Raw genomic sequence first — 27336 nt, 5'->3', positions numbered from 1 at the left:
CTGTGCAGAGAGACTGATGTCTGCAGAGGCCTGGAAAATGGTATTAATTCTGCTACAGGCTGTTGGTTTCAGGGACCAGATCCAAAGCAAGTAGAACCAAGACTGTCATACTAAAGGCACATAGTGGTGATGTGCCTCACAACCTTGGGTACCCTTAGAAAGTGACATAGATAAGTCAGTCCCCAAGTTCCACTGTGACTGGGGTTCAAGGCCTGTTATTCTGCACTCTGGATGCAGCTTAAGCCACAACCCTGAGTCAGAACACCTGCATAATATAGTCTGGACATGTTAGCATGGCTCTGCTCGTCCAACAATTGTAAGACCAGGTAGTCCAGCATGAACTCAAACACCAAGTCTACAAGCCTGGGTCCTGCAGACCCAGGTTTACAGTGCAGTATAGACACACATCAGGACGGCGCACAAGTCTGTTCTTTAATAAGATATAAAATTACACACACAAAAATGTTAAAAGAACATTAATACTGCACATAGAAGTCAAGCATTCAAAAGTCAGGAAATGCCAGAATGAAGGGAGCCTGTGCAATCTTAATTTAGCCTCCTTGTGGATATGAATTTATCACAGCCTTTAATTACATAAATTGCAAACTATTTTCCCCTACTCTCATTCAATTCACAGAATGGAGCTAAGCTAAGGATGACTCAATTGTGAAAAAACCTGTCTGTAGGACTCCTGCTTCATTTGTTGCATAAGTTGGACATGCGTAAGGAATGAAGGAGGGGACTAAGAAAACCTTAATAATGTTCTTTTAATTTAATTTTTGTGTGTTCAATAACATCCCATGTTCACCTCACCTAAAGCAGGATATGTACACAGGAAAAAAAAAAAACAAACCCAAACCACAATTCCTGTACAGACCTCAGGAAACAGTCTTTCTACTTACAGATATGACTACCTCAGAGAGGGAGATACTCATGAGAAATTTAAGTTCCATTTATGGGTTACACTTAGGATCAAAACAATTTCTGACATTAATGAGGAAAACACATTTTTCACCAAAGATGTTGGTTAGAGACAGTAGGTTTACAAAAGATATTGAAAATAGGTGAGAAGAAAACATTAGGGAACTAAAGGGGAATTGGGGATGACATAAGTGTGAAGAGAAATACACAAAATACCATATAAAATAAACAAAATGTGGGAAAAGAAAGTCAGACTAGCTGGCTAGGAGTGAGAATACAGAAGTGCTTCTAATAGTTGGGTTGATAGCTGAAAAACAATCATTTAAATTTGAAGCTAGGTGGAACATCGGTGAGGGAAATAAAGGGCCCCATACAGGACATACAAGTTAACCAAATGCAGGTCAATAATAATAATAATAATAATAATAATACAAAAGCTATCCAGGCACTTATTTTGGTACTTAAAGTATCTGAACACCTCACAGTCATTACTGGATTTTAGCCTAGCACCACCCTTTGTAAGGGACAGAGTACATTAAATCACTTACCCAAGTTCATACACAAAGTATGAGCCAAGAATTCACCACAGGTCTTTAAGAGTCCCAATCCACTATCCAAAATACTAAACCATCCACACCTCCTGTGTGTCTGATCCAATCATCTTCTCTGTCACGATTCGAAATTCAATTTAGCACAGCAACAGATTTAGAAAATATTCTTAAAAGGGGGAATAAAATATTCATACTAAGATATTTCTGTATTTAAAGATAAAAGATCTATTTTTCCCCCACAAACACTAATACGGCAACAATGAAATTAACAACCATCTGTTACCACAACTGTTCATCCAGACAGGATGATACAAAACCATAATTTAAGAACATAAAAGATACAATTTACACCATTTAATAAAATGTTTATTGAGGATGGTAACAGGATAAATCATGCAACAGCTCAGTAAAAATGGGAATCATTTAAAGAATATAAAGAATGGAATTGGTGCTGCTGATTTTCAGAGTTTATAAAAATCATACTAATTGTCCAAAAGTGACACATCAAAAACCACTTGAAACTGAACATGGACATTACTTAAAAAAAGTGAAGACGTTCAAAATGATCACCAACAGATTACTGAAATTGACAACTATCATGGGTAATTCATTCTTACAGCTGCAACAATACTACTACTAATGAAAGTAGGGCTCTATATCCAAAACGGTTCAACCATCTTTTCCTGAATAAAGAACACCACAAAAATGTTTACATTAAACCACACAGCTAAGCATTTCACCCTCTCTAACCTACAGGTCAGAGATACAGATGACACTCACCCAAGTAGCCACAAGAATGGATTCCCTAACATCCTTTAACAGCCTGCTTTTAAAAGGGAAGGAGCCACAGAGAGAAAACTTTAGCAAACATGACTGCCAGCCTTACTGGCACTGACATGTTTTCATAGAAAGTTCCCTATCAGCATATGGCATAGATTACTGGTCACTAGCACTTCACATCAAATATTAGTGGGTTCAGATTTAAGTTGACAGATATAATTCATCTTTGGGGAAAAAAATAAATATAGTGGAATGAAAACTGAAATGAAGGGGAAGAACAATGATTACCATCCATCAGGTCTACAGGTGTTTGCACACTGAAATAAATCAGTAATTTGAAAGAATCCTTGAAAATTTAAAAAAAAAAATTTGTTCTTATTTCTAGCCATAAACAACCTCACAAAACCTCACTTTTGGAACTATTCAAATTGAAACTACACACTGAATTTATTAATACAGTATAAGTTTCTTTATGTAAAAAATCTTTATACACAGTAATAAAAAAGATAGAGGCAAGATGCATCAAACAGATAACCGCTGGTTGTTTTTCCTCTGTTCTTACAGAGCCACTGATGACTATCTGTGCTAAAAAGAGTTGTGTTCCTGACTTTCTGTCTCAAGCATCTTCGCCTTTGCTTGTAGTAAGGATTGTTCTGTCCAAGCATCCGGAAGGACAGATGCTGGTGATGATTTTTGGCACTTATGCTGGCAAACTGAGCTTCTTTCCTTTTAGTACTAGGGGAAAAAAAAAAAAAAAGAGAAAAGTTAATAAATACATAAATGTATCCAGGGACAAACTGTTGATATATATGAAGGAATACAATTTATGAGACAAAAATCACGTCCTTGTAAGGAATGCTCCATAATCAGGTCTTCCTAACTCTTATCTCCCAGCCATTACACTTCCTGGGAAACCACATGGAAAGAAGAGTGTTCTGCTCTGCACTCTTGTGTACACATGGGAATTCTTAAATTCTAACATCATGAATTTTGCCAAGCTAGGTTATGCTATCTGTGAACCAGTAATGGTGATCAGTATTTCCTAAAAGCAGTGAGCCTGTTCAGCTCCTCAGGAGAGATTCCAGTGCTACCCAGCTGATTAGCAGAGCACAAACAGCTATGTTTGCATTTGTTCTGGTGCACATTTGTACATGCCTTGGTGCACATAATATTTATTCTGCACATGCATGGGAAAAAACTGCACTTGGATGGAAGATGTTAGAGGAAATATGAGAGTGATCTATTGCAGTGGACCTCACAGAAGTAGTAAGATTCACAATTATACAACTTTGAGTGACAAGATGGGGGGGAAATACTCGGGACAGAACAGCTAACAGTCTCCAGGGTTAATGGTTTCTTGGATCAACATAAAATACATTCAGATCTAATTTGTTCAGAAGGCATTCTCCATTAAGCTACGCCCTGAGACTCATACTACCAGTTTGGACAGTATGGAATGGCTGTCCTTATTCCACATGGTTCAGGAAGCATGAATTACACAACTGTTCCCAGAAAAAGGTGCAATGTGAATATTTAAAACTAATACAATGCAGTGTTTGTCAAAGAGTCTCATCAAAACCATGGTTTCACCTGTAGCGCAGACAGACCCTCAAAGGGCCCAGCCCTACCGAAGAATGTACTGTAATAATTCACACATAATAGTAATAAGTTGCTGACCTCAGTAAAGAGAATCAGTTAGAAAAAAAAAGGTCAATTTAATCATGCTTGACATTTTAGGGTATTATAATACAATGCGATGCTGCCAGTTCTGTACGACTTACCTTTTGTAACATACAAATAGAAGAAGTCGCAGTAAAGAATGGTCTGGACCACACCAGCCACAACTGCTATGAGGTCAAAGAATCCTTCAAAATAGTAGCGCCAAATCCAATTTATTAGATACAAGGCACGGTACAGACCCAAGAAAAAAAGATAGTGAGTAGTGATGGTCTCTGCTTCCCCAGTTTTACTGATCATAAAAAGCTGTGGGAGGATAGCAACTGATTCAAGATAGATGGAGAAGGTCCACAAGATCTGAAAGAAGAAAGGCAAGTACATTTAATACCGCTAATTTTCCTCCATACCTATGAGTTAAGATGATGTTTGGTCTGACCTCAGTTTTTTCCCTTAACAATTTCATAAATGAATACAGAGAACAAGAAGAAATCTTGTGGCACCTTATAGGCTAACATATTTTGGAGCATAAGCTTTTGTGGGCAAAGACCTGCTTCATCAGATGCATGAGTGGGGGTGTGATTTCAGAGGGGTATTTAAACAGTGGGGTCCCAGTAAGAGGGAGGGCCAGAGCTGACAAGATCTATTCAGCAAGGTGGAAATGGCCCAGTATCAACAGTACTTATCAAAAGAGACAAAAACAAGTCAGATCAGCCGGGGGATGTGAGCCTTTGTCAGAGTCTAAGTTCGAAGTTGCCACAGGGGAGAATTAGCCTAACGAAATGCTGCATATTCACTGCAGCACTTCATTAGCTATCTCCCATCACCCAAATTACCATGTCCCCTTCAAAGTCAGGGGCAAGTGTAGACAAGCCCTTGGACTAGTATATTGTAAGTTTTTCCTATTTTCTTTCACTCCCTCCATGCTTCTCCACCACAATTAGGGCTTGACCTTGCATAAACTGAAGACAGCAGCAAGACTTCTATAGACTTTACTTGTTAGGCCCTAACTTTGAAAAAAGTAAGAGAAAATTAGAGCAAAACCCTTCAGTTGACTAGACGAGAATTCTTGTCTATTTACCTTATTAACTGCAAAAAGAAATTATAAATCTGCATCTGTTGGGTGATCCCCGGAGCAAAAGTGGTCAGAGTCAAAAATCTGGTCTTATGCCTAAATGGAAACAGTATCCAGCCTAAAGTTCTGCAACATCAATGGAAACCAAAGCAATCGAACATTTTAGCACTGACTGAAAGCCCATGAGTCAACAGAAAGAGAAAAGATCTAAAAGTGAAATGCTGTAATTAGGGCTGTCAATTACGCCTGCAATTAATACAGGGCAGAATTAATGTGTTAAAAAATTAACGAGTTCATTGCAGGCTTTAATGCTGCCTTAATTGACAGCTGGGGCTGCTGGCAGGATTCCACAGTGCTCACAGCCAAAGCTGCTGGTTCCCCACCTAGGCCAGAATCCCATGGCTTCCAGGCTGCTGGCAGGGCTCCATGCCCCAGCCAGCTCTCAGCCCCAGGGCCGTGGGGAGCCGGGCTGAGGACAGCCCCATGACTGGGAGCTGGCCAAGTCACAGAACTTTACCTGCAACCCCGGTGTCGCGGGACCCTAGCCAGATGCAGCCCCCGCCTCTCCAGCCCCCGCAGGAGGCTGCTGGGCCATGCCCACGCTCTGGATCTGGGACCTCACAGGGCACTGCCCCAGGAAGCTGGTGATCTGGCATCCCACAGGGGCTGCCGGGAGAAGTCAGTGCTCCAGTCCCTGTCCCCCCACAGAGGGGTGCCCTTCTGCCCCAGCTCTCTGGTGTGTGTATCTGTTTTGCTATACATTTTGTGTGTGTGTGTGTGTGTGTGTGTGTGTGTGTGTGTGTGTGTGTGTGTGTGTGTGTACACACACACGCACGCTAAGGCTACAGTTATGCTATTGTGTTTTGAAGACAAAACCTTGGTTTTGTCAGCAAAGCTCAGCACTTTTGCTGGCCACTTTCTGCCTCTCAGCCATGAGGCATAGTGCTGCTGTCGACAGACTCTGTTGACAAAAAAGCTGTGTGGGCACCCAGGGGAGGGGTCTTTCCTCAGACAGGGCATCCTATGGGCAGCCCTGTCTGCTGTGCTTCTGGGTTCCTGTTTTGTCAAGAGAGCTGTTGGACAGCCTGGCCTCTGTCAACAGAGTGGAGCACTCTTCTGGCTGGCTTGTGTGTGTGACCGCACCCTGTCGACAGAAGTTTTGTCAGGAAATCTCTTCTGACAGTGACTTCTGTTAGCAGACTGCTGTAGTATAACTGTAGCCTCTGAGTGTATGTGCATCTGCTCTGTTACACGCTCTGTGTGTGTGTGTGTGTGTGTGTGTGTATGTATTCTGGATAAGATTGTGCTGCTATACACTGTGTGTCTGTGTGTTTGTATAGCTACACACTGTGTGCTTTCTGTGGGTGTTGGTTTAACAGCACGATTTATCGCAATTAATGCTTTTAATTCCTTGACAGCCCTAGTTGCAGTGAAGAACATCAGGACAATATTAAGATACTTTCCTTCATGAAGGAAGCATCATGCTCTAGAAAAATCAAACTGGAAGTCACGTAGCACTTTAAAGACTAACAAAATGGTTTATTAGGTATGAGACAGACCCACTTCTTCAGATTTTGTTAGAATATAAACTAACAGGGATACCTCTCTGTTACTATTCAACAAGCACTGGTCTGGAAAAATTAGTTTAATTCCAATTAAAATATATACAGGAAAATATATTTTATACTACCGTGACGTGTTTTTTCTCTGTGCTGTTGAATATATTTACTGTATTTTGAGTGTAGCTACAATTCCTTCAAATACTCTAGGGCTGATTCTACACGAGCCCCTTCCTTTTGGAAGGGGCACGTTAAGGAGCGGGTTCAAAAGATGCTAATGAGGCGCTCCATGAATATGTAGCACCTCATTAGCATAATGACAGCTACGGCAATTCAAATCACATGCTGCCTGTGGAGATGAGGACCTTCCGAAAGGACCCCCCAGTTTTCGAAAGTCCCTGCTTCCTATCTGGTGTTAGGAAGAAGGGGCTTTCAAAAACTGGGGGAGGGGGATGTCCTTTTGGAAGGTCCCAGTCTCCACGGGCAGCACGTGATTCGAAAGCCGCAATTTCGAACCGCTGCGAGGCCACCATTATGGTGATGAGACACTGCATATTCATGGCAGCTCCTCATTAGCATCTTTCAAACCCCCTCATTAACATACCCCTTCCAAAAGGAAGGGGCTTGTCTAGACACAGGGTAGAAGTTTGTAACATAGCATAACAAGGCAGAAGTTTTGTAACTTTGGTTTCACCGGATGTCACTAAATACTCATTGGCTGCCAGTGTGGCAAGCTGGAAACATGCCAGAAAACAGAAGACAAATGATGCTTGCTGGATTAATATCACAGCCATGAGAGCCAGGGGACCAATACTTCATTTTGTTTGATAAAGCCATGAGGTGACAATTTGAGCACTAGAACGAGTCTGTAAACATCCATAAACTTTATTCTTTACACAACTAAATTCTGACTGAAGTACAGAATGTACATGTGTGTAGGGGTGAAAGACCACCATACCTGTCACAGGATGTATTTTAAAAACGCGTTTTTAGAAGTATCCCTATGTCCAGGATGTCTTCAAAATATTTTTTCACACTGAAACATTTATAACTGTTGAAAGCATATTTTACATAAAGTTATATCATCTTCACAATCTTACACAAAACCAACAAACTTCAATTATGAGAAATAACCTCAACCAACCTCTAGAGGGGAGAAGTCATGATTGACAAGAAACGAGAGTCCACCAACAGGAACCACCAGAAACTCCACTCGGAACGTATCGTGGTTTCCATCATAGGTAGCCTTAAATTTCATGTAGATCAGGTATACAGTGGCATATGAGCAAGCAATGTAGATAAGCTAGTAAAACAAAACAGAAGATGTAATGATGTACTCCCTAACAACTATAGCTATTTAAAAAAAGCCCACAGGCTTACTGCCTGTCTACATGACACTAAAAACACCAAGAAGTGAAAGATGTTTCACTCCACTCAGAGTGCTAATTCAAAAGCTAATGACTTTTGTTTCTATGGTTATTAATCTAAATAATTTTAGAAGTTACAACCTGCTGACTTCTGTCACATAAGATGCCAGGCAGTTTCCATAATAATCCTCTTCATTTTTAGGTCTACACTTACACACCTTACATCTGGCTACCAGTGACTAAAGGAAGTTTCAACAACACTTTTTCAGATGTTTGGTTGAGAGAACTGGCAGAAAAAAATTCCTTTCTTATAGAAAAATTGAAGGGAACACAAAAAACTGCCAAGTATTTTAACTTAAAATTGTACATATACATAATCCATTAAGAGTATACACTTTGGGAGTTTTGAAAAATATGCAGTTATGAATGATGGAAGATTACAGTGCAACATGGATATTAGAAAGTTTATACAGTGAACAGAAACACAGATCTGATCCTTATTCATGCGTTGTCATGTAGCTACAGCATCATGTTTTACTCAGCAGAACTGATCTTTTAAAACTTTAAAAGCCATACAGTATAGAGAAAGAGCACATGGCTAGAAGCCCTGAACTGTTGATTTCTATTTCCTTTTCTATCAGTGACTACCCATAATACCGTACACAGTGTGCTTTATTCTACTGCTTTGTCAGCCTATGCAGAAAATATTTAAAAATTAAAAATAAAAAGATAGTTTAATAAATGTATGTCCACAGTGACAAAACATAACACCCATCAATGACCAGAGTACACGCATCAAAGTGAATATGAAAGCTGAAGAAATGTAATTTAGTGGTAGGTAGCATGCTGGACTAGGACTCAAGATTTCAGGGTATATTCCTAACTCTGCTGTTTAACTCCTAAGCAACTTTGGGGAAGCCAGTTATCTGTGCTTCAATTTACCTGTTTGTAAAAATCAATATGTATTTTACTTTATAATCTTGCAATGTTCATGTGACATTAATAAAAGTCCAGTTTGTTACACATTCTCTAAGAAATCTCTCGTTTTTTACAGTTGCACCTTCACTTGATCTAGATGTCATAGTTCGTCAAAGTAACAGGTTTTAGAAGGTTTCTTTGGTGGTAAAGAGCATTTCTACTGAGTGCAAAATCCCATACACTTTGAAGCACCCTATTCCTTTAAGTTACCTATGCAATAGTCCACCACATACCACAAAGGGCTTCTGTCAAGGGAAGAACTGTGTGTACACAAAACAATGATTAGCTTTTCTCACTTATACATATACTGTACCTTCATAGATGTGTTATACAATGAAATGAATGAAGTGAAGAGATCCAGGTAACGGGTAGTGAAGACCAGACCAAAGAGAAGCTGGCTTTTTCCAGAAATACCTAAAGCAATAAATGAAATTATTATATATAACAAAGCACAATATATACTGCTAAAGTTGAGAAGTAAATGGTGCAAGTTTAGGAGAATATCCCTAATTTCCAAATAGGCTGACCACATAAAGAAGAAGAGAGACTAATTTCTCAAAACTAAGGGAAGCACCAACAGCGTCATGAGTTTGCACACCTTAGTGAGATCATCATAGAGGCACTGGCATCACTAAATTCTGCAGTGGAAAAGGTGCCAGCAGGATACAAGATTTAGTGAAAGTTATTAAAAGCCATTCACTGACAGCACGTACAGTTTGCAGATCATACTTTTGGAAGTTGTGCCTACTGGTATCACTGCTAGTAGTTTCTACATAGCAGAGCTCAGTCATATTAATCAGAATTAGCTTTGTATTGTAACAACTATTGTCACATTTCCCTATACCAGGGTGAGCAAACTTTTTATGTTGGGCCCCACTTTTTGGCCTTGCAATTAGCTGGAGCCCCCCAACCAGTCTAATAAAATCTGACCCAATGGAAATTTCAGTTATCTTAATATAAAAAAAAACAAAAAAAACAAAAAAAAAAACAACCTTTCACCAAGACATAAGTATGTCAAATGTAAAAACTTTATCAATCAAAATATAAATGTGAATATACATACATAAAATAATATTTCACATTTTTGAATGAAAAGGAGAGTGCTTTATATAAAACTCTACCTTGATGTTTCAAAAGCCTGCCCCACCCATTCTCATGCTGGGGGCGGGGGGAAGGGGCACATCAACAGCTCCCTGCTGCTTAAAGACCTGTTGCCTCTCCCCCGTCCCCCGCCTCCCAGTTCTCCAGTCTGCCCAGGAGAAATTAAAAGAACAAAACAAAAGATCAACATAATCACACTAAAAGAGCCTGAACTGTCTCTGGGATGCTGAACAAAGGGGCTGTCCTGGTAGAAGTTTATCCCCACTCAGCTGCCTCTGCTACACGCACCTCCCAGCTTGCTCACATGCTAGGAGACTGGAAATGATTCCAGTGCGCGGGAGAGACTGGAAATGAAGCCAGAAAACGAAGGCAGGCAGCACCAAGCTGACAGAAGCTGTGATGAGGCAGCAGCAGGCCTGGTTGTGGGGTGGGGAGGTCGCAACTGTGCTGCACCCCCGCTTCTGAAATTTTGCACCGACCCCAAGAGGGCATGCCCCCCAATTTGCACAACCCTGCCCTACACATTAGCTACATGTTGGACAGCTCCAAAAGTGCAACGATAGAGCATCTAAACAGTAGATACTGCTTAGTGACTTGAAAGGAATTTAAGATATTTTAACAGTCAATATGATCATCTAATCTTACAGTTCAATTGCTTCACATGACTACCCAAATAAGTTTCATACAGAATAGCCAAAAAGTGTGCTTCTTAGTATGTACTGTAACTTTCACAATATACTTTAAGAGTTAGACTCCTACGTCAGTTATTTTAAAAAGTGACTTTGAAAATGGGATTTAGACTTGTAAACCCAATCCTGTAAAGAGCCTGCATGTACTTAACTTGAATCACTGTAAAAAATTCCCCTGATACATCTTAGGCACTTTTGGAAAGGTTACCTGTAGCATCCTTGATTCCATTCTGACCTGATACTCTGACGTGAGCAGTGACACCAGCTGCACTGTTTCTCTTACCATATGACTATCCTCATGCCTAACTGCTTCACGTGAAAGCGGTTTACCCAATATTTTAGCTCACTAGATTAATCTGCTCAAAGGCTCAGAGACAGGGTAAGAAATATGTAACATTTATAGATCTGTCCTTTCTTATGACTTGTTATAAAGCTTAAAACCTAGCACTGCAAATCTTTGCTCCTCCTTATTAAGGTCCATGAAACTATAGTATTCCTTAAGTAACACAAAGTTCAACCATGATGCTCTCCCATGCAAAGAAGAAAATGCTTTGAGTAAAATTTCCCACAAATGCATTCCACCTAAATGAACTGTATTTATACATCCAGTCCATATTATTTGAGTAGCTTAATTGTAGGCATTTGGTAATTAGGTATTTTATTTACAACCTCCATATGTACTAAACATTTTGCGAAGCTTAATACATTCTCTGTAGTATCAACCAATTGCAAATAATTTAAAGCTTAGCATAATAAAATTATGCTATAAAAATTTAAAATCTTCAGTTAAGAAAACAGACAAATACAAGGTAGGTTATGCTTGTATATCTTCTAAGTTTGAATTTTCCAATCTTAGTTTCCAAAAAATGAATTTAACATGCTTTCTCAGTCAAACCCATATTTTGAAGGTGAACTGCAAGTTAAAAATACCACTTCAGCAGTATGTTGTGAATGACACCACAAATCAAGGTGAGATCTCTAGTTAGCTGCTCCCCACTTCATTATTTACACTTCAGCAAGTGCCACTGCCCCAGGGCCACTGAAATCAACAGGGATCTGCATGGGCATAACAGTCCATCCGCACAGATCACCAAACGAGATCTGAGCTACAACAGGTAACTATGTTAAACAATTAGCATATTGTCTCCCACCAATCATGATAAAGGCATCGATCAAAAATCATCTCAAATATAGGAGATTAGTGCTATCCAGTTGTTTCTATGTTTACATGTATTTTGGTCTGAGTTTTCGTGCACTTCATAAATTATGCAAAAAAAAAATTTAAGGGTTGCTTTGATGAAGGCCCCCCACCCCCCATAAAAAGGTAACTGAAATCCTTAAATGAAAACCACTTATATGGAATTCTGAACATTTTTTAAGGATTGAGGAGGGCTGAAAAGATATTACAAAAATAAAATCTAAACTGCAGAATTATTTTCAAAATAATGGAGTTTGAATATTTTAACAGAAAGCTACTTATTGATAGATGCAGCCCAGGGCTGGGGCAGAATCATTCCCTTAGCAAATGTGGAGACAATGCGTCCATGAGTGATTGCAACTGCAGGATATTCCACGATGATAAGAAAAAATACTGAGCTTCTTCCTAAGATGCTCCCAAGGCCCTTAGGCTAGCACCTGTCTGACAAAATGAAGCTTCAGCATACCTAAATCCCCCAACTGCCAAAATGAATAAAGAACTGTCTCTTCTCCCTTTTCCAGAAACTCCTGGCTACTATGCTAGATGCAAAAACCCACTATTCAACTCCAGTCCAGCCAATTATTTTTTCCTTCTCTATGAATAACTCCTATTGTGGCTTCTGCCTCCTAGCTTTGCCAAGCAATTGCATACAATTGACAGGACTCAAGAGCCTGCTTTTCACAGTCAAGGATATCCACAGTTGAAAAGAAAGGTTACTCACCGTAGTAACGGTGGTTCTTCGAGATGTGTCCCCGTGGGTGCTCCACATTAGGTGTTGGACTCGCCCGGCACCGCAGATCGGATCTTCCAAGCAGTTTCTGCCGGACCGCGCACGCGCCGGCGCGCGCCGCTCCCTTGCGCGCTCCTGGCCACGTGCGCGATCCGGTCCCCGCCAGTTCCTTGACCAACCGCCTCGGATGCTCCTGCAAAACACTAAACCGAGATCCGAAGTGGGGAGGATGGGCGGGTAGTGGAGCACCCACAGGGACACATCTCGAAGAACCACCGTTACTACGGTGAGTAACCTTTCTTTCTTCTTCGAGTGTCCCTGTGGGTGCTCCACATTAGGTGACTACCCAGCAGTAACCCAAGATAGGAGGTGGGTAATCGGATTATGTGCAGCTTGTCCCCGAGAGGACCGCTGTCGAGAGACGTGTATCCTCTTGGAATACCCTGTGAAGGGCGTAATGTTTGGCGAAGGTGTCATAGGATGACCAGGTCACCGCTCTGCAAATGTCTTTTAGCACAACGCCCTTGAAAAAGGCTGTTGATGCCGCCACCGCCCTAGTGGAATGAGCCCTGGGCGTGGCCAGTAAAGGAGTCTTTTTGAGTTCGTAGCACACTTTTATGCAGGATACGATGTGCTTTGAGATTCTCTGCGAAGAGAGACCTTCTCCTTTTGATTTGGGAGCGAGAGAGACTAGGAGTCTATCCATTTTCCGGGAGGACTTGGTCCTGTCTATATAGAAGGCTAGCGCCCTCCTCACGTCCAGGAGGTGTAGGCGCGCCTCTTTGTTAGAGTTATGAGGCTTTGGATAAAACGAGGGTAAAACAATAGGTTCGTTAATGTGAAACTCAGAAGAAACTTTGGGAACAAAGGCTGGATGCAGCCGTATGGTTACCGCCTCCTTGGAAAACACAGCGCAGGGTGGCGTTGCCATAACTGCCGCAAGCTTGCTCACCCTGCGAGCCGACGTGATTGCGAGAAGAAAGGTCGTCTTTATCGTAAGGAGGCGGAGGGAAACCGTGGCCAAAGGCTCGAACGGTGGTCCCGTTAGCGCATTAAGCACCAGGTCCAAGTTCCACGAAGGTGGAAGCGGTTTCCGAGGGGGGTATAGATTTACCAACCCTTTGAGGAACCTGGTAACCATGGGATGGGCGAACACCGTGTGCCCTTCCTCTTCGTGTCTGAATGCCGAAATGGCAGCAAGGTGGACCTTTAACGAGGATAGTGAGAGTCCTTCTCTCTTGAGGTCCAGTAAATACTCTAATATTACAGGTATAGGCACCGAAAGGGGGGCTAGCTGTTTGGTAGAACACCATGCCGTGAAGCGAGTCCATTTCTGCTTGTAGGTCTTCCTGGTGGAAGTCCTCCTGCTACTTTCTAGGACTTGTTGCACTTCCTCCGTACATGTGCTCTCTAGGGAGCTGAGCCATGGATTAACCACACTTGTAGTCGCAGGCCTTGGGGGTGTGGGTGCACTATGGACCCCTGGGCTTGCGTGAGCAGATCCGGCGCCACCGGAAGGGGCATCGGTGGACGGTCCAACATGCGCAGGAGTAGGGGGAACCATTGCTGTCGATCCCACGTTGGGACGATCAGGATCATTCGGGCTCCTTCCCTCCTGGCTTTCTGCAGGACTTTGTGGATCAGAACTGTGGGAGGAAAAGCGTAAAGCAGGGGGCCCCTCCAGGAGATTGCGAATGCGTCCCCCAGGGACCCCCGTCCCAGTCCTGCCCTGGAGCAGAATCGTGGGCACTTCTTGTTGTGTTGCGTGGCAAACAGGTCTATCTGGGGAAAACCCCATGCGTGAAAAATCGGTCGTAGCAGATCGGGACGGATCTGCCACTCGTGCGTGAGTGTGAAACGCCTGCTCAGCTGGTCTGCCTTCACATTGTGAGCGCCTGGTAAGTACGAGGCTTTCAAGATTATATTGTTTGCCATGCACCAGTTCCATAACCGGACTGCTTCTGCACATAAGGCAGGGGACCAAGCTCCTCCTTGCCGATTTATATAAAACATGGTGGAGGTATTGTCTGTACTGATCCCGACTACTTTGCCTTGTATATGGTCTCGAAAGTGTCTGCAGGCGTTGAACACTGCTCTGAGCTCCAGTATATTTATGTGCAGTGACTGCTCCGTGGAGGACCACAGCCCTTGCGTCACCTCTTCGCCCATGTGTGCTCCCCACCCTATGAGGGAGGCATCTGTAGTAAGAAAAACAGATATTTGTGGTTGGTGGAAGGGTACCCCTGTTAGCAAGTTCTTGGGGTTTACCCACCACTGCAGAGATTTGCGCATCTCTGTTGTGGGCGACACCACCCCGTGAACGGTGTGTGCTGACGGTTTGTATATGCTCACCAGCCAGGGTTGCATGCTGCGCATGTGTAACCTGGCGTTCTGTACTACGAATGTCGCTGCTGCCATGTGGCCCAGTAGCTGCAAGCACGTCAGAACCGGCACCGTAGGGCTGAAGGTGATGACTTGCACGAGGGAGCCGATGGCCCGAAAGCGTGTCTCTGGTAGATACACTCTCGTTGTAATAGAATTTGTGTGTGCCCCTATGAACTCTATGTCCTGTGTGGGGGTCTATCTTTGATTTTGCCAGATTGATAACCAGGCCGAGCGAAGAGAACGTGCCTGCTGTGACGCGTATCATGCGTAGTACCTCCTCCTTCGAGGCCCCTTTGAGTAGGCAGTCATCCAGATACGGGAATATAAATACCCCGTCTGTGCAGGTAGGCTGACACCACTGCCAAGGTCTTGGTGAAGACTCTGGGGGCCGAGGAGAGGCCAAATGGTAGGACTTTGTATTGAAAATGTTCTTTGCCTACCATGAACCGGAGGAATCGTCGGTGAGCCAGATGGATAGTTATGTGAAAATACGCGTCTTGTAAGTCGAGGGCTGCGAACCAATCTCCATCGTCTAGTGCCGTAAGGATGGAGGCGATTGTGATCATCCGAAAGCGTTGCTTGCGCAGGTACCGGTTGACGCCTCGAAGATCTAAGATGGGCCTCCAGCCTCCTGTCTTTTTCTCCGTGAGGAAGTACCTCGAGTAGAACCCTTTTCCTTGCAGTTGCTCCGGCACTCTTTCCACTGCCCCTATGAGCATGAGATGGTCTACCTCCTGCTTGAGCCTCACTACATGGGAGGCCTCCTGGAGGTGAGGCCTGGGTGGAGGTCGTGGCAGTGGGAGCGACTGGAAGGGGATGGCGTACCCCGTGGCTATGATCTCCAGCACCCATTTGTCTGTGGTGATCCTTTGCCACCGGTCGTAGAATGGTCGGAGGCGATGGTGGAATAGCTGCTTCGGATGACCTTGTGCGATGGTAGTGATGGCGCAGCCCTGGATCTGTGTGTCAAACTTGTGGCCTTTGGCCCCTTGAGAACTTTTAAAGAAAACAACTAAAAACCACTGAATACGCTAACTTGGCCATAGCCTAGTCGGATTTCGTCTGCAGCCGACGGTGGTTAAGAGGAACTGGCAGGGACCGGATCGCGCATGTGGCCAGGAGCGCGCAAGGGAGCGGCGCGCGCCGGCACATGCACGGTCCGGCAGAAACTGCTTGGAAGATCCGATCTGCGGCGCCGGGCGAGCCCGACACCTAATGTGGAGCACCCACGGGGACACTCGAAGAAGAACTAACTACTTTTAGGTCAGTTTCACATTGGAACTGTTGCTGAGACAAAGTAATGAGCAGCGGTAGACCTACTAGAACTGCCTGCTTGGTGACACAGAAAGAAAACACTATCTCAGTGACCCTTTCAAACATAAACCAAATGTCACAATCATGAGGGCTAGAAACTTAAGTTTATTTTAAAAATAAAACAAAAAGTAACTGCTGTACAAATTTATGGGGTAAGCTCCCCTCTTTACTATTTGCCACAGCTGAATAGGTCTCTTAAGCCATGAAAATAGGCACTTCATATATTTTGAGCATAAAACTAAATCCAACTATTAAGCCCCTGTAGTCCAGACCGGCTAAGGATACCTGGCATTGGGCACACCCAACACAGAACTTACTGTAATGGTGAATCTGTCCTACTGTAAGAAGTCAAGATTTTCAAAACCAAACAATCACTTCAAAAGACCTTTCACCCTCCAGTGCTCCCTCTAAATTTTTCCACCCACAGGTGGAATAAATTTTTTGTGCACAAAAACATGTGTGAATATGCACCAGCCATAGACACTCATGCTTCTCACTGTGCATTGGCTGTGGACACTCCACTAATCAGCTGGGCAGCACCTGAAACTCTCTTGCGCAGCTGCCCAGTGCTCAGCTTACAGGGAACACTGCCCCCAACCCACTGTAGTTTTTTTAGTAAAAGTATTCGAAAATGGCATTTTTGGGATAAAATATGTACTTGTCTTTCCCATATGATATCAGCATGGTGTAGCAAGCTGGTTTCACTGAAGGTATTGATTCCAGGGTCTACTAGATGAGAAAAGGTCAACTGTATATTAAAAATGCACATAATGATTCTCTTACACTGCTCATTTAGGGTATTCATCATGTAGTTTGACAGCCCTTGCAATTGCAGATTTACCTATATCACTTGGCAGGAATATTGCAAAAAAGCAAATCAATTTCATGCTGTAATTTGCAGAGCAAACAAACAATCTAACTCATAATAGGAGTGTTTTCTGTAATCTATACATGACAGTTCCACTCCTGTAGAAATTCCACCCCCAGAAAAATTTAAAATTCTGTGAAATTCTGCATATTTTATGGCAAAATAATAAGACCACATCAACTTGAATATTTTTTTAGAAATTTATTTTAAAATACTTGTCAGCAAGTATGTGTGTACCAACACAGAAAAAGATTCACTTTTTCTTCATTTGTTTGACAGAGATTCCCTACTAAGCATATTAATACTGAATTCCAATGCATTTAAACTTACAATACAGAAATATATTTCCCACGTTTCTCAGAAGCAATGAAAAAGCTTGGGGGAATCCAGGGTGACAGAGGAGCTGAGGGAAGGGGCCTGGGAGGGAAGCTGGAAGATTATTGTTCACAGATGGCAAAAGCAAGGAATGGTTATTTGGAAAGGAGATTGTTAGGGAGTGGGGGCGCATCCTCCATGCAGACCCTTACTGACCCCGCTGTCCCTCCTGTTTAGTCATGCACATCTGCCCTACTCCCCACGTGTCTTTGCAACCCTCTACCTCTTGTATCTCTTTTGATGCTGCAGCCTCCTTCCCCTGTCCCTGTGTGGCCCTGCAGATCTCCTCCCATTCAGCCTCTGGCTCAATACTATCACTTCACTACTTCCTTATCCTCTGTCCCAGCCTGTCCCCCATTACTAACCTTCCAAACCCAAGACTCTGATCTCCAGAAGCTCCTTGGGCTGTCTGTTATCCATCCCCTACCTCCTTACCTGTCCCCACTCTTCCCCCACCCTCTCTACTGAATGCCCTCTCTTCTGGTGCCACAGCGGTCCTATCAGCAAAAAGCATAAATGCAGCATCTTGACAGTGGAATCTATATTCCGCAGAGAAAAAAAAAAAATCGGTTGGTGACATGAATTCTGTGCATGCGCAGGGGTGCAGAATTTCCCCAGGAGCACAGTTCATGGAAGCACATGATTCAGCAAGTTATATTGACTTCCATACTATTAAAACGAAACATATAATGATATTAAATAAAATCATCAGCAACAACCTGTATATAGTTCAGCACAAAAAGATTGTTAGTAACTACTTACGAGTTGCTGTTTGGTGTAGTATTTTTCCGAAGCCGTAATTCAAAACCTGAAATAAGCAGTTTCACTATCCAAAATCTGGACTGTTTTTCTGCCTGTGCTCTAAAGAGCTGCACGACATGAATTAGTTTGCTACTCCCTTGGATTCCTTCCTCTAACTTAATCTAAAACATTACCAGTATAATTTCAGGCATGGAGTTCTCAAACACTAATAGTGTGATCCATTTCTCACATACAGAGATTGTCTTGTGGTTTCCCCTTTCCTATCACAAATGACTCCTCATGGCCTCAATCCTCACATCCTCACCTTCTCTTAGGAAGCAGTAGCTCAGAGTAGAGGTATGCAGGCTCTCTCCCCCCGATTTCCAGCCACTTTCTGAGGCCTCAAAGTAATTCCTGAACACTGATTAGGGAGGCAGATGAAAAAGAGGAATCAGTCCTGTAACTTGCCAGAGGAACCTATGGCTCTCCAGGAGCTACTATTTGAGAATCAGTCATTTCAAGGCTTTTATTTTTTTAATTATTCCTAATCTTCTCTTTACTTTGGGGGCAGACAACTAAGTCATTTATCAGTTTGCTCATACACTCCCCTAAATTCTGAGAAAATGTTAGGGTGTATGCATGTTTGGTGTTAAGTTACAAAAAGTTCTAATAAACAAGCTCTGTAAGTGATGACATAAAACCTTTGAAATGACAGGTAAGTATTCATCAGTGACTGTTGAACTATTATCTGGTATGATTATAATGGGAAATGTGCTTCTGTAAACGCTTCACAGACAAATTTGTATAAACTCATGTTTACAGAATTCTTAGACTATAATAAGCGTTGACTCAGCAAACTTCCACAGGGGGTGGGATGGGGTGTCACAGAATCGTAGATATGTAGGACTACTAAGGACCTTAAGAGGTCATCATATGCTACTCCATGTGCACAGGCAGGACCAAATAATCTTAAACCATGCCTGACACGTGTTTGTCTACTCTTTTCCTTAAAACCTCCAGTGATGGGAATTCCATAACTTTCTCTGGAAGCCTTCTCCAGGATTTAACAACTCTTATAGTTCCAAAGTTTTTCTAACAGCTAACCTACATTTCTTTTGCTGCAGATTAAGCTCATTATTTCTTGTTCTACCTTCAGTGGACATGAAGAACAATTCATCATCATCATCTTTATAACAGCGCTTAACATAGTCAAAAATACTATGATCAGGTCTCACCTCAGGTTCTCTTTTCTCACGACTAAAGTAGGCAATTAATTTCCTCTTAGCAGGGCATTCTGGGAGTGTCTCAAGTTCTACATAATACAGGCTATTCCAATTCTTGGTGCTAGAAAAAGCAGCCTGCAGAGGAGATGTTACAACTCTATAACTTACTGGACACAAATGGAAAGGTTTACTTGTTTCCAAAAATCTACTAAAAATGATTTTGGGGGAAAACCAATGCCATAATAATTCAGCAACTTTGAAAGAGAGGAGAAATGACTAAATTCTATTTTACATTGTATGTTTGCAGATATAATAAATGCCCCAGTATTCCAGAAAGGCCACATAAGAAGTCTGGCACAACACGAAATTGAAACTGAAACTTCTGAATCTCATGCCAGCACCTTAACCATTCAAGCAATAGAAAACATATTATTTCATCTGAGTCACAGATTCCAGTATAGCCCTTCCTCAGTATTACATATGCCTGGGTTGAAAGTCTTTTTAAAGTCTCACTTCCAATCCACAAGCCATTCAATGTATTTATTTTCTTGACAAAGGGTTCAGTAATCCAAAACTCTTATTTGTATGACTCATTTCAGGAAGAATTTGTGGTATTGGGCTCTTCGACTGTAAGCTCTACTGGCAAGGATTGAGCTTTAAGCAACAGTAACCAGTAAGGTCTTTATAAATAGTTCTGAACTGCCTTTATATCTACATCCTAGGCTCACTGCTAAATGGCCTAATAAAATGTGTTAGAAAATAAGTTATGGTACTTGCATATTGTGACAAATGTAACTCAGAACTGGTAATTTTAAAAATTAGTTTCTTTGACCTACCAAGTGAATAATGACTAGCAGATAAAAGATATCAGGCATTCCATATTCTTCATCTTTCCCCACCTAGCTTGTTTGTTCATAGACGATGATAAAAACACGAGATAAACTACACAGAACTTTAGCTGTTTTCCTTTGGTGAGCGTGACTTACAGATGCTTCACAGCATACTTCTGTACCTTAGAGAATAACAAGGCATCTTGTGGCACCTTATAGACTAACAGATATTTTGGAGCATAAGCTTTCATGGGCAAAGTTATGCTCCAAAATATCTGTTAGTCTATAAGGTGCCACAAGATGCCTTGTTGTTCTTGAAGCTACAGACTAACATGGCTACCTCTCTGATATCTGTACCTAAAGTACACTCATCCCTTATTTAACAAGTACTTTACTCATGAGTACTTGCTAAAATGAGGAACATATATACTTACCTTTATTCGCTATATGACTGAACTTCTCCCGCTTATATGAGCGGGGTCCCTGGCCAGGGGGCAGGGAGACATGCAGTCCCACAGCTGGAGCGGATCCAAGCATGGAGTCCCAGGCGGGGGGTAGGGAGACCCGCAGCCCTGCAGCTGGAGCCTTCTCCCTCCCTTCCCTCAGACATGCAGCTGTCTGACAGCCCTGCAGCTGGGGGAAGAGAGGGAGAAGGCTCTTAGCTTGGTTCCCTCCCCTGCAATGGTGGGAACATGAAACTGACCACCCATGAGCTGATCAGTTTCCCCACCTGCAAGCCATGGGGAGACTGGAACCATCCTGTCCCTGGTTCCCAGCTCCTGCCACCCTGGGAGCCAGGACACTGACCAGCCCTGGTGGCTCCTGGTTCCCCTCCCCTTGCAGGAAAATTTTAGTTATGCAGGGGTTGCAGGAACAACCCTGGGTAACTCCAGGGTTTACTGTATTAGACACCACCCCCTTCCCGCTCTGCAGACCCCACCCTTGACCAGGTTTTAACCCCCCAGGTCCCAAACTGCCCCCAGCCTTAAACACACCCCCCAGCAGCCCCAAACTGCCCCCAGGCTTACACCCCCCAGCAGCCCCAAACCACCCCCAGCATTAGACTCTTCCTGCAGCCCCAAACTGCCCCCAGCCTTAAACACCCCCCCCAGCAGCCCCAAACTGCCCCCAGGCTTACACCCCCCTGCAGCTCCAAACTTCCCCCAGTCTTAGACCCTCTCCCCCTGCATCCCTCAGCAGCCCCAGCCTCTTCACCAGTGCTGCTCGGCTGGGTGGCTCCCCTAGCCCTCCTGCTCCCAGCAATTAATTCAAGTGTTAAGGTTTCAGCACCTAGGCATAAGGTAATTGCTATCCCTGGTGACAGAGATAGCCGCTGGAGATGGCAGCTATCTCTATTGACAGATATCTGCCTGAGGCAGCAGTGTTAAGAAACTGCAAATGGCTTCTTTAACAGCCCCATCCCACAGGGAACTGCCCAGCTGGCGACCTTTAACAAATCTGATGGGACCCATCTTTGGGTCACTACCCATAGGTTGGGAATCCCTGCTCTACACACATACACTACATCTTATTTCTGGTGACAAACTATTCAAATACGTCAGAAAAGTACCTCAACTTAACTGGTTCATGTCAATTACAAGCACTTGGAATGAATTGGAGACCTTTACATGTATTGTAATAGGAATTTAGTGTCACTCATGAGTTTTCACCTACGAGCAGAAATTTGGGAACCAATTGTGCTCATACAGCGAGGGACGAGTGTACATATTTTCCCATTCTCAGTCCCTATGGGCTCTTAATTTACAATAATTCTACTCTTATTCTTTGTTAGCTCTACATCTTAGCCATTCCTGCTTCACTACAAAATTAGTACCTAGGCAGTGCTTCATGCCAACAGATAACAGCAAAGACGAGTTACAGGAATACCTGCTCTCACTGAGGACCAAAAGAAACTCTGGTTGAAGGCCAGACTATCAGAAAATTGGTATTGTAGATAGCAGGGGGTTGGGGGAGGGACAATTATTTAATATCCAAGTATGAAGTTCTTAGATTGAATTACTGGAGCAGTAGTATTTCTAGCTTTCTGAAACAAAGTACAGTGGTAGAAAACAGCTTCCAAAGCTATTTCCAGACAGTTTTACAGTTCACAGAATGTAACAGTAGAAACTCCATCACTTTTCTATATAGATACAGACTCCATTGTGATAATTTAGTCTGACTCCTGTATAACAAGCTACTGACTGCCCCAAAAATGATTCCTAGAACATATCTTCTAGCATCCAATCCTGAATGAAAAACTTCAACTGATGGGAAATCCATCACTACCCTTAATAATTTTTAGACTTCCATTCAGGGGATCCTTCCATACACTTAAACATCAGTGCAGGGAAGCCCCACTTTGTAGCAACAGAGGGTTAACACTATGATTAGATAAAGCTCTAATAAATTTACAATAAGAATCAAGCTTCTTCCAGATGTCACTACAGTGAATTTACATGTCTAAATTGCAGACACATGAGAACAGTAGTTGTGAAAATCTGACGCTGTACAGTCAGAATTCAACGGCATCCCTCTTCCTAGCAGCTGAATCCACCACACCTTCTGTTAGTTGCCACGTCAGACTAGGCCAGGAATCCCAATTGAGAGCCTATTCACAAGCCTGGATTCAGTCATTCACTTCCAATTTTCTACCACAGTTGGCAATATAAGAAAGAAACCTCCAGCACCCGCCTTCCCCCAATCCAATAGGATGTCGATGTTAATGCCTTTTGAAAAAGGAATTAGGAGTGCATATTAGTGTGATTAGATCTAAAATAGGAAAACAGCAAGAAAAACTTAGGGTGTGCAAACTGCAATGTCAGCTATTTCTTCAAACAGCAGCACCACAACTTGCCCTTGTCCAAATTAGCTCTGTGTTTAAAAAGGAGGAAAAACTACACAGAGAGGAGAATTTAGGGTGGCTACAGCTAGAAAATGAACACAGATCACTTAAAATTAAGAAACTAATTTTATTTCTGCAACTCTGGGGCAGTTGTGCACAGGGATACTTGTCTGCCTTCCAGGAGGCTCATTCCTTCTCTCCTCCAGTCCAGCCCCCCATTCATTCACTTTCCACTGGGCAGTTACATAAGGAACGAGCTACACAACTGCAGGATGGAGGAAAGGGCTAGTGTTTTCTGCAGCGCATCAGGGACTGAAGCATGAATGACTGCAGCTGCTTAAAGCCCCTGAAGCTTTAACATGATGCAGAGCTGCACAAGAAGAGGCAATGGAAAAGAATCGCCCTTATTTAGAGCCTGTCAATACTGGGGGGGAGGAAGGATGAGTCTCCCCCGAGTCATATCTCTACCAGTCCCGCTCGTTTGGGAGATCCACACGCGGGGCAGCTCTTCAGCGAAAACTCCCCCGCCACCCAGGGCCTGGAGGGTTTGTAAATACCCCCGGAAGCCCGACCAGTCTCCCTCTCTCCAGCAGCTGGAGCTCCCCAATAGGTGTCTCCCCCAACCCCATCAAAAGCACCGGGCAGCGAAGGCGGAACCGCCCGCCCCATCCCCTGGCAACTGAGGCAACTTCGGGAGTGGGGGCCGCACTGGTGGTGGGACGGGCGCAGACCCCGGGGAAAAGCGGGTTTCCCCACAGGGGCAGCTGAGAGCAGACACGAGATCGGACTCCCGTCACTCCCACGCCCTCCCCGCCCCGGAGGATCAGGCCCCGCTCCCCCGCCTGGAGTAACTCCGGTCCGCCCAGGATCAGGCCCCGGTCCCCCGCTCCACCAGGTCGGCTCGGCTCCGGTCCGGTCCGCCCAGGAAGTCTCAGGCCCGCTCCCCAGAGCCCGCCCGCTCCCCGGGCACGCACCGGCGCAGGAGCGGGTCTTCCAGATCTTGAGCAGCAGGATGATGATGGCCGCCAGGTGGGACAGGTCCCCGGTGAGGCGGAAGATGTTCATGGCGGCGGCAGGGCAGCCCGGGGCCGGGGAGCGAAGATGGCGAGAGGTCGGCGGGCACCGAGCGACGTGGCCCGGGGACGTGGCCAGACAGCCAGCGCGCCCAAAGCACCCTGGGAAACCGGGGCGGGGAGCCCCGCCCCCTCCCCTCCCCGCCGCAAGGGACACGCCCCCTCCTCCTCCTGCTGCTGCCCCCGCCCCGAAGCTGAGCGCGCGCTCGCCTTCCCCTGGGTCCGCCGGCCTCTACGTGGCGCGCGCGGCTGCTGGCCTGGCCCGTGCGCACCCGGCACGTCCCTCCCACCCAGGTGGGATCGGTCCCCGCTCGGCCAGAGCCGCGGCTAGGCTGAAGGAGCCGAGAGCACCTGGTGCCCCCTCCTGTCCCTGCCGCCTTTCACCGCTGCCCCCAGCATTTCCGCCTGCGCTCCGGCCGCGCCTCGCTCTGTAAGCGCCGGCTCCGGGCTGCGCTGCCGCACCCCACGTGAGAGGGGCAAGTGCTCTGCATTACACTGTTCTCCCCCCGGGCTCGGCCTCGGGGTGCCCCAGAGGACAGGCTGGTCTTGAGTCAGGGATGATGTCTTCCGGGGGGACTCCTCTGTCTGGCTCCGTGCTTGGCTCGGAGCAGGTCGCCGTTGCCTCGGGCGTGGCTTGCTTCATGCTGCTTTAGCCGGGGGCGGGGGCGGAGCCTTGCGGGTCAACTTAATTGCAAGTGCAGCTTTGTCGTAGTCACCTGAGTACTCCCTGCAGCGTGCTAAGGGCACCGCCCTAGTGTGAGGCTGTCTTGTTCTGCATGAGCCACTGCACGCTGGGAACTTTGTGGCAGGGAAGGTGACCCAGAGCAGCGGTCACAAGCAGTGTTCCCAACCTTTTCCAGACAATGCTGACAATTCAGGAAGTCTTGGTCACTGTACACAATTGAAAATCAGGAGGGAAGGGAGCAGGGTTGTACTTAACTAATTTTGCACCTAAGGCAAGAATATAAAATTGTGACCCCTGGTGTTTAGATATTTATAGTAGTTATTTCATAGAAACAGGGAAAATACATTAAAATAATGCTACATTTATGATAGTTAATTATTTTACTCTTATAGTTGATCTGAGTTCTGGGGGAAAGACCCTCATCCCCAAACCACTCTGCACCCCCTTCCCCACATTCAGAGGCTGAAGGGGCTGGGGAGGTTGGGGGAGACACACACAGGCTGGGAGGAGTTACACTTGTGTAAGGAATGTGCCAGCAGGAACTCAATGGTGCTGAAGGCTGGGAGGAATGTCTCCCAGAGATTATTTGCATGAGAATGCAAAGGTGTGCATATGTGATACCTTGCAAACAAAGACTGATGGGTAGCAAGGAAGCAGTTTTGTCTGTTGTAAACACATTGTTGTAAAATCACAATTTATACTAACACTCAGTATAAGTATTGTGAAATCTCACCAATGCTCCAAGTCATTGTGGGGGACAGAGCCGTCGTTATAACTGCTTGAGACATGGATTACACAGGGCTCACTGGTTTAAAGCATTGCAAGGAAATGGGGATGGATATGGGTTGAACCAGCTAGCTGAGTGCTTTGGTATGGCCTATGCCTTGGCCACATAGCTATAAGCGTGGTTTGACTACCTCTCCCTACTTGTTAAAAGAGACAGCTGGCTACTAGTGTTTTTTTACAAGACTGTGCTTTGTGACTTCAGCTCTTGATATCTACGAGAGTGGCAGCTGAAGCCACCAAGAGCTGAAATCCCAGGGTTTTGCCCCAGGTTAGATCCACGGCAGGTAGCTGGTAGGAGGAGCAATGTATGATGTGACCGCCAGGCAGCTGGTAGGAGAAGCAGTGGATGGTGTGACCAGCAGACAGCTGGTAGGAGGAGCAGCAGATGGATGGATGGACAGCACAACATGCAGACGGCTGGTAGGAGCAAGCAGAATGCCGGACCAGCGCAAAGGTGGCATTGTCTTAGGTTCCATGAGGGAATGCATCAGCGTGAGGTGTCAGTACCCACATGGACTGGACCAAGTTGTAAGTGGGACATTTGAATTGGGAGGTGCGTAGAAAGTTGGGTGTATGGATTGGCTGTTTACAGTATTGGACTGATGAGCCTGAGAGGTCAAGGACATTGCTCAGTGCAGTTGAGTTGGGACAGTTACTTGAGAATTGGTTATGAACTCTGGGTGTGATAATTTTCCCAAGCTTATGCTAGTTGACTTTTCTGCCTCTTTTATTAAGTCCTTTTCTACACTCAGACTCTGTGCTTACGAGTGGGGAAGCATTGCCTCTCCGCGGTGCCCAGGGGTGTGTGATGTTTCCAGGCTACTGGGTGGGGGCTTGAGCCAGTTCTGTGTGAGATGGATGAAAAGGAACCCCTAGATGTTGAACCCGGTCCTGATTGCTGCCAATTCCTTCCGGCAGAAGGGTTACACTTGGGCAAGTGGGGTGGGAGGTTTGGGAGGCTGGGGGTCACACTTGGGGGATGGGGGAGTTGGAGGGTCACACTTAGGGGCTGGGGGTGATAGGGAGCGGAGGGTGTCACACTCAGGAGCTGGGGGTCACATTCAGAGCCTGGGGGAGTCACACTGAAGGGCTGGAGGGTCACACTCAGGCTGGGGGGTTGGGGGAGTTGCACTCAGACTGGTGGATCTGGGGTTCATACTCAGAAGCTGCAGGGAGTCACACTCAGAGGCTGGAGGGGCTGGCTGAGTCACACTTAGGGGCTGAGGGAGATACAAACAAAAAAACCCCCCCGACAATTCAGCTACATAGAACAGAAGGGAAGGCAAAATGAGGTAAGGAGGAGGGGGCTGAAAACTACTTACTGCAAGAGTATTAAGTGGCTTGCCTGGGATGTCTGAATATCAAAAGTGGAGAAGCTGTCTAATTGTTTCTCTATTGACAGAGATAGCTGCAAATGGCTTCTGTAAGAGCCACAAGCAGCTCCAAGCTGCTGGCAACCCTTAACAAATGTAATCACGATCTGTGTTTGGGTCTCAGTTCATAGGATGGGAATCTCTGCTGTAAGCTGAGTGCTGGGGCAGCTGTCTGGGGGAGATTCTCGTGCTGTCCAGCTGATTAGCAGGGCATCCAC

At 44.8% G+C, this 27336-nt stretch overlaps 1 protein-coding gene across 1 annotated transcript; it reads right to left on the bottom strand.

Moving 5' to 3' along the window:
- Positions 1 to 428: 428 nt before the first annotated feature.
- Positions 429 to 24369, bottom strand: KDELR2 (KDEL endoplasmic reticulum protein retention receptor 2). The gene is made up of 5 exons (XM_075010874.1): positions 24176 to 24369; positions 9219 to 9319; positions 7705 to 7863; positions 4034 to 4286; positions 429 to 2987 (listed from the first exon to the last, which is right to left on the bottom strand). The coding sequence occupies exons 1-5, from the start codon at positions 24264 to 24266 to the stop codon at positions 2953 to 2955; spliced, it is 639 nt and encodes a 212-aa protein (XP_074866975.1). The 5' UTR covers positions 24267 to 24369; the 3' UTR covers positions 429 to 2952.
- Positions 24370 to 27336: the final 2967 nt, after the last annotated feature.

This window comes from Carettochelys insculpta, chromosome 16 (assembly GCF_033958435.1).
Source record: "Carettochelys insculpta isolate YL-2023 chromosome 16, ASM3395843v1, whole genome shotgun sequence".
Taxonomy (NCBI): Eukaryota; Metazoa; Chordata; order Testudines; family Carettochelyidae; genus Carettochelys; species Carettochelys insculpta.
Note: the sequence above shows the minus strand (reverse complement) of the source record. Positions and strands in the feature narration are given on the sequence as shown.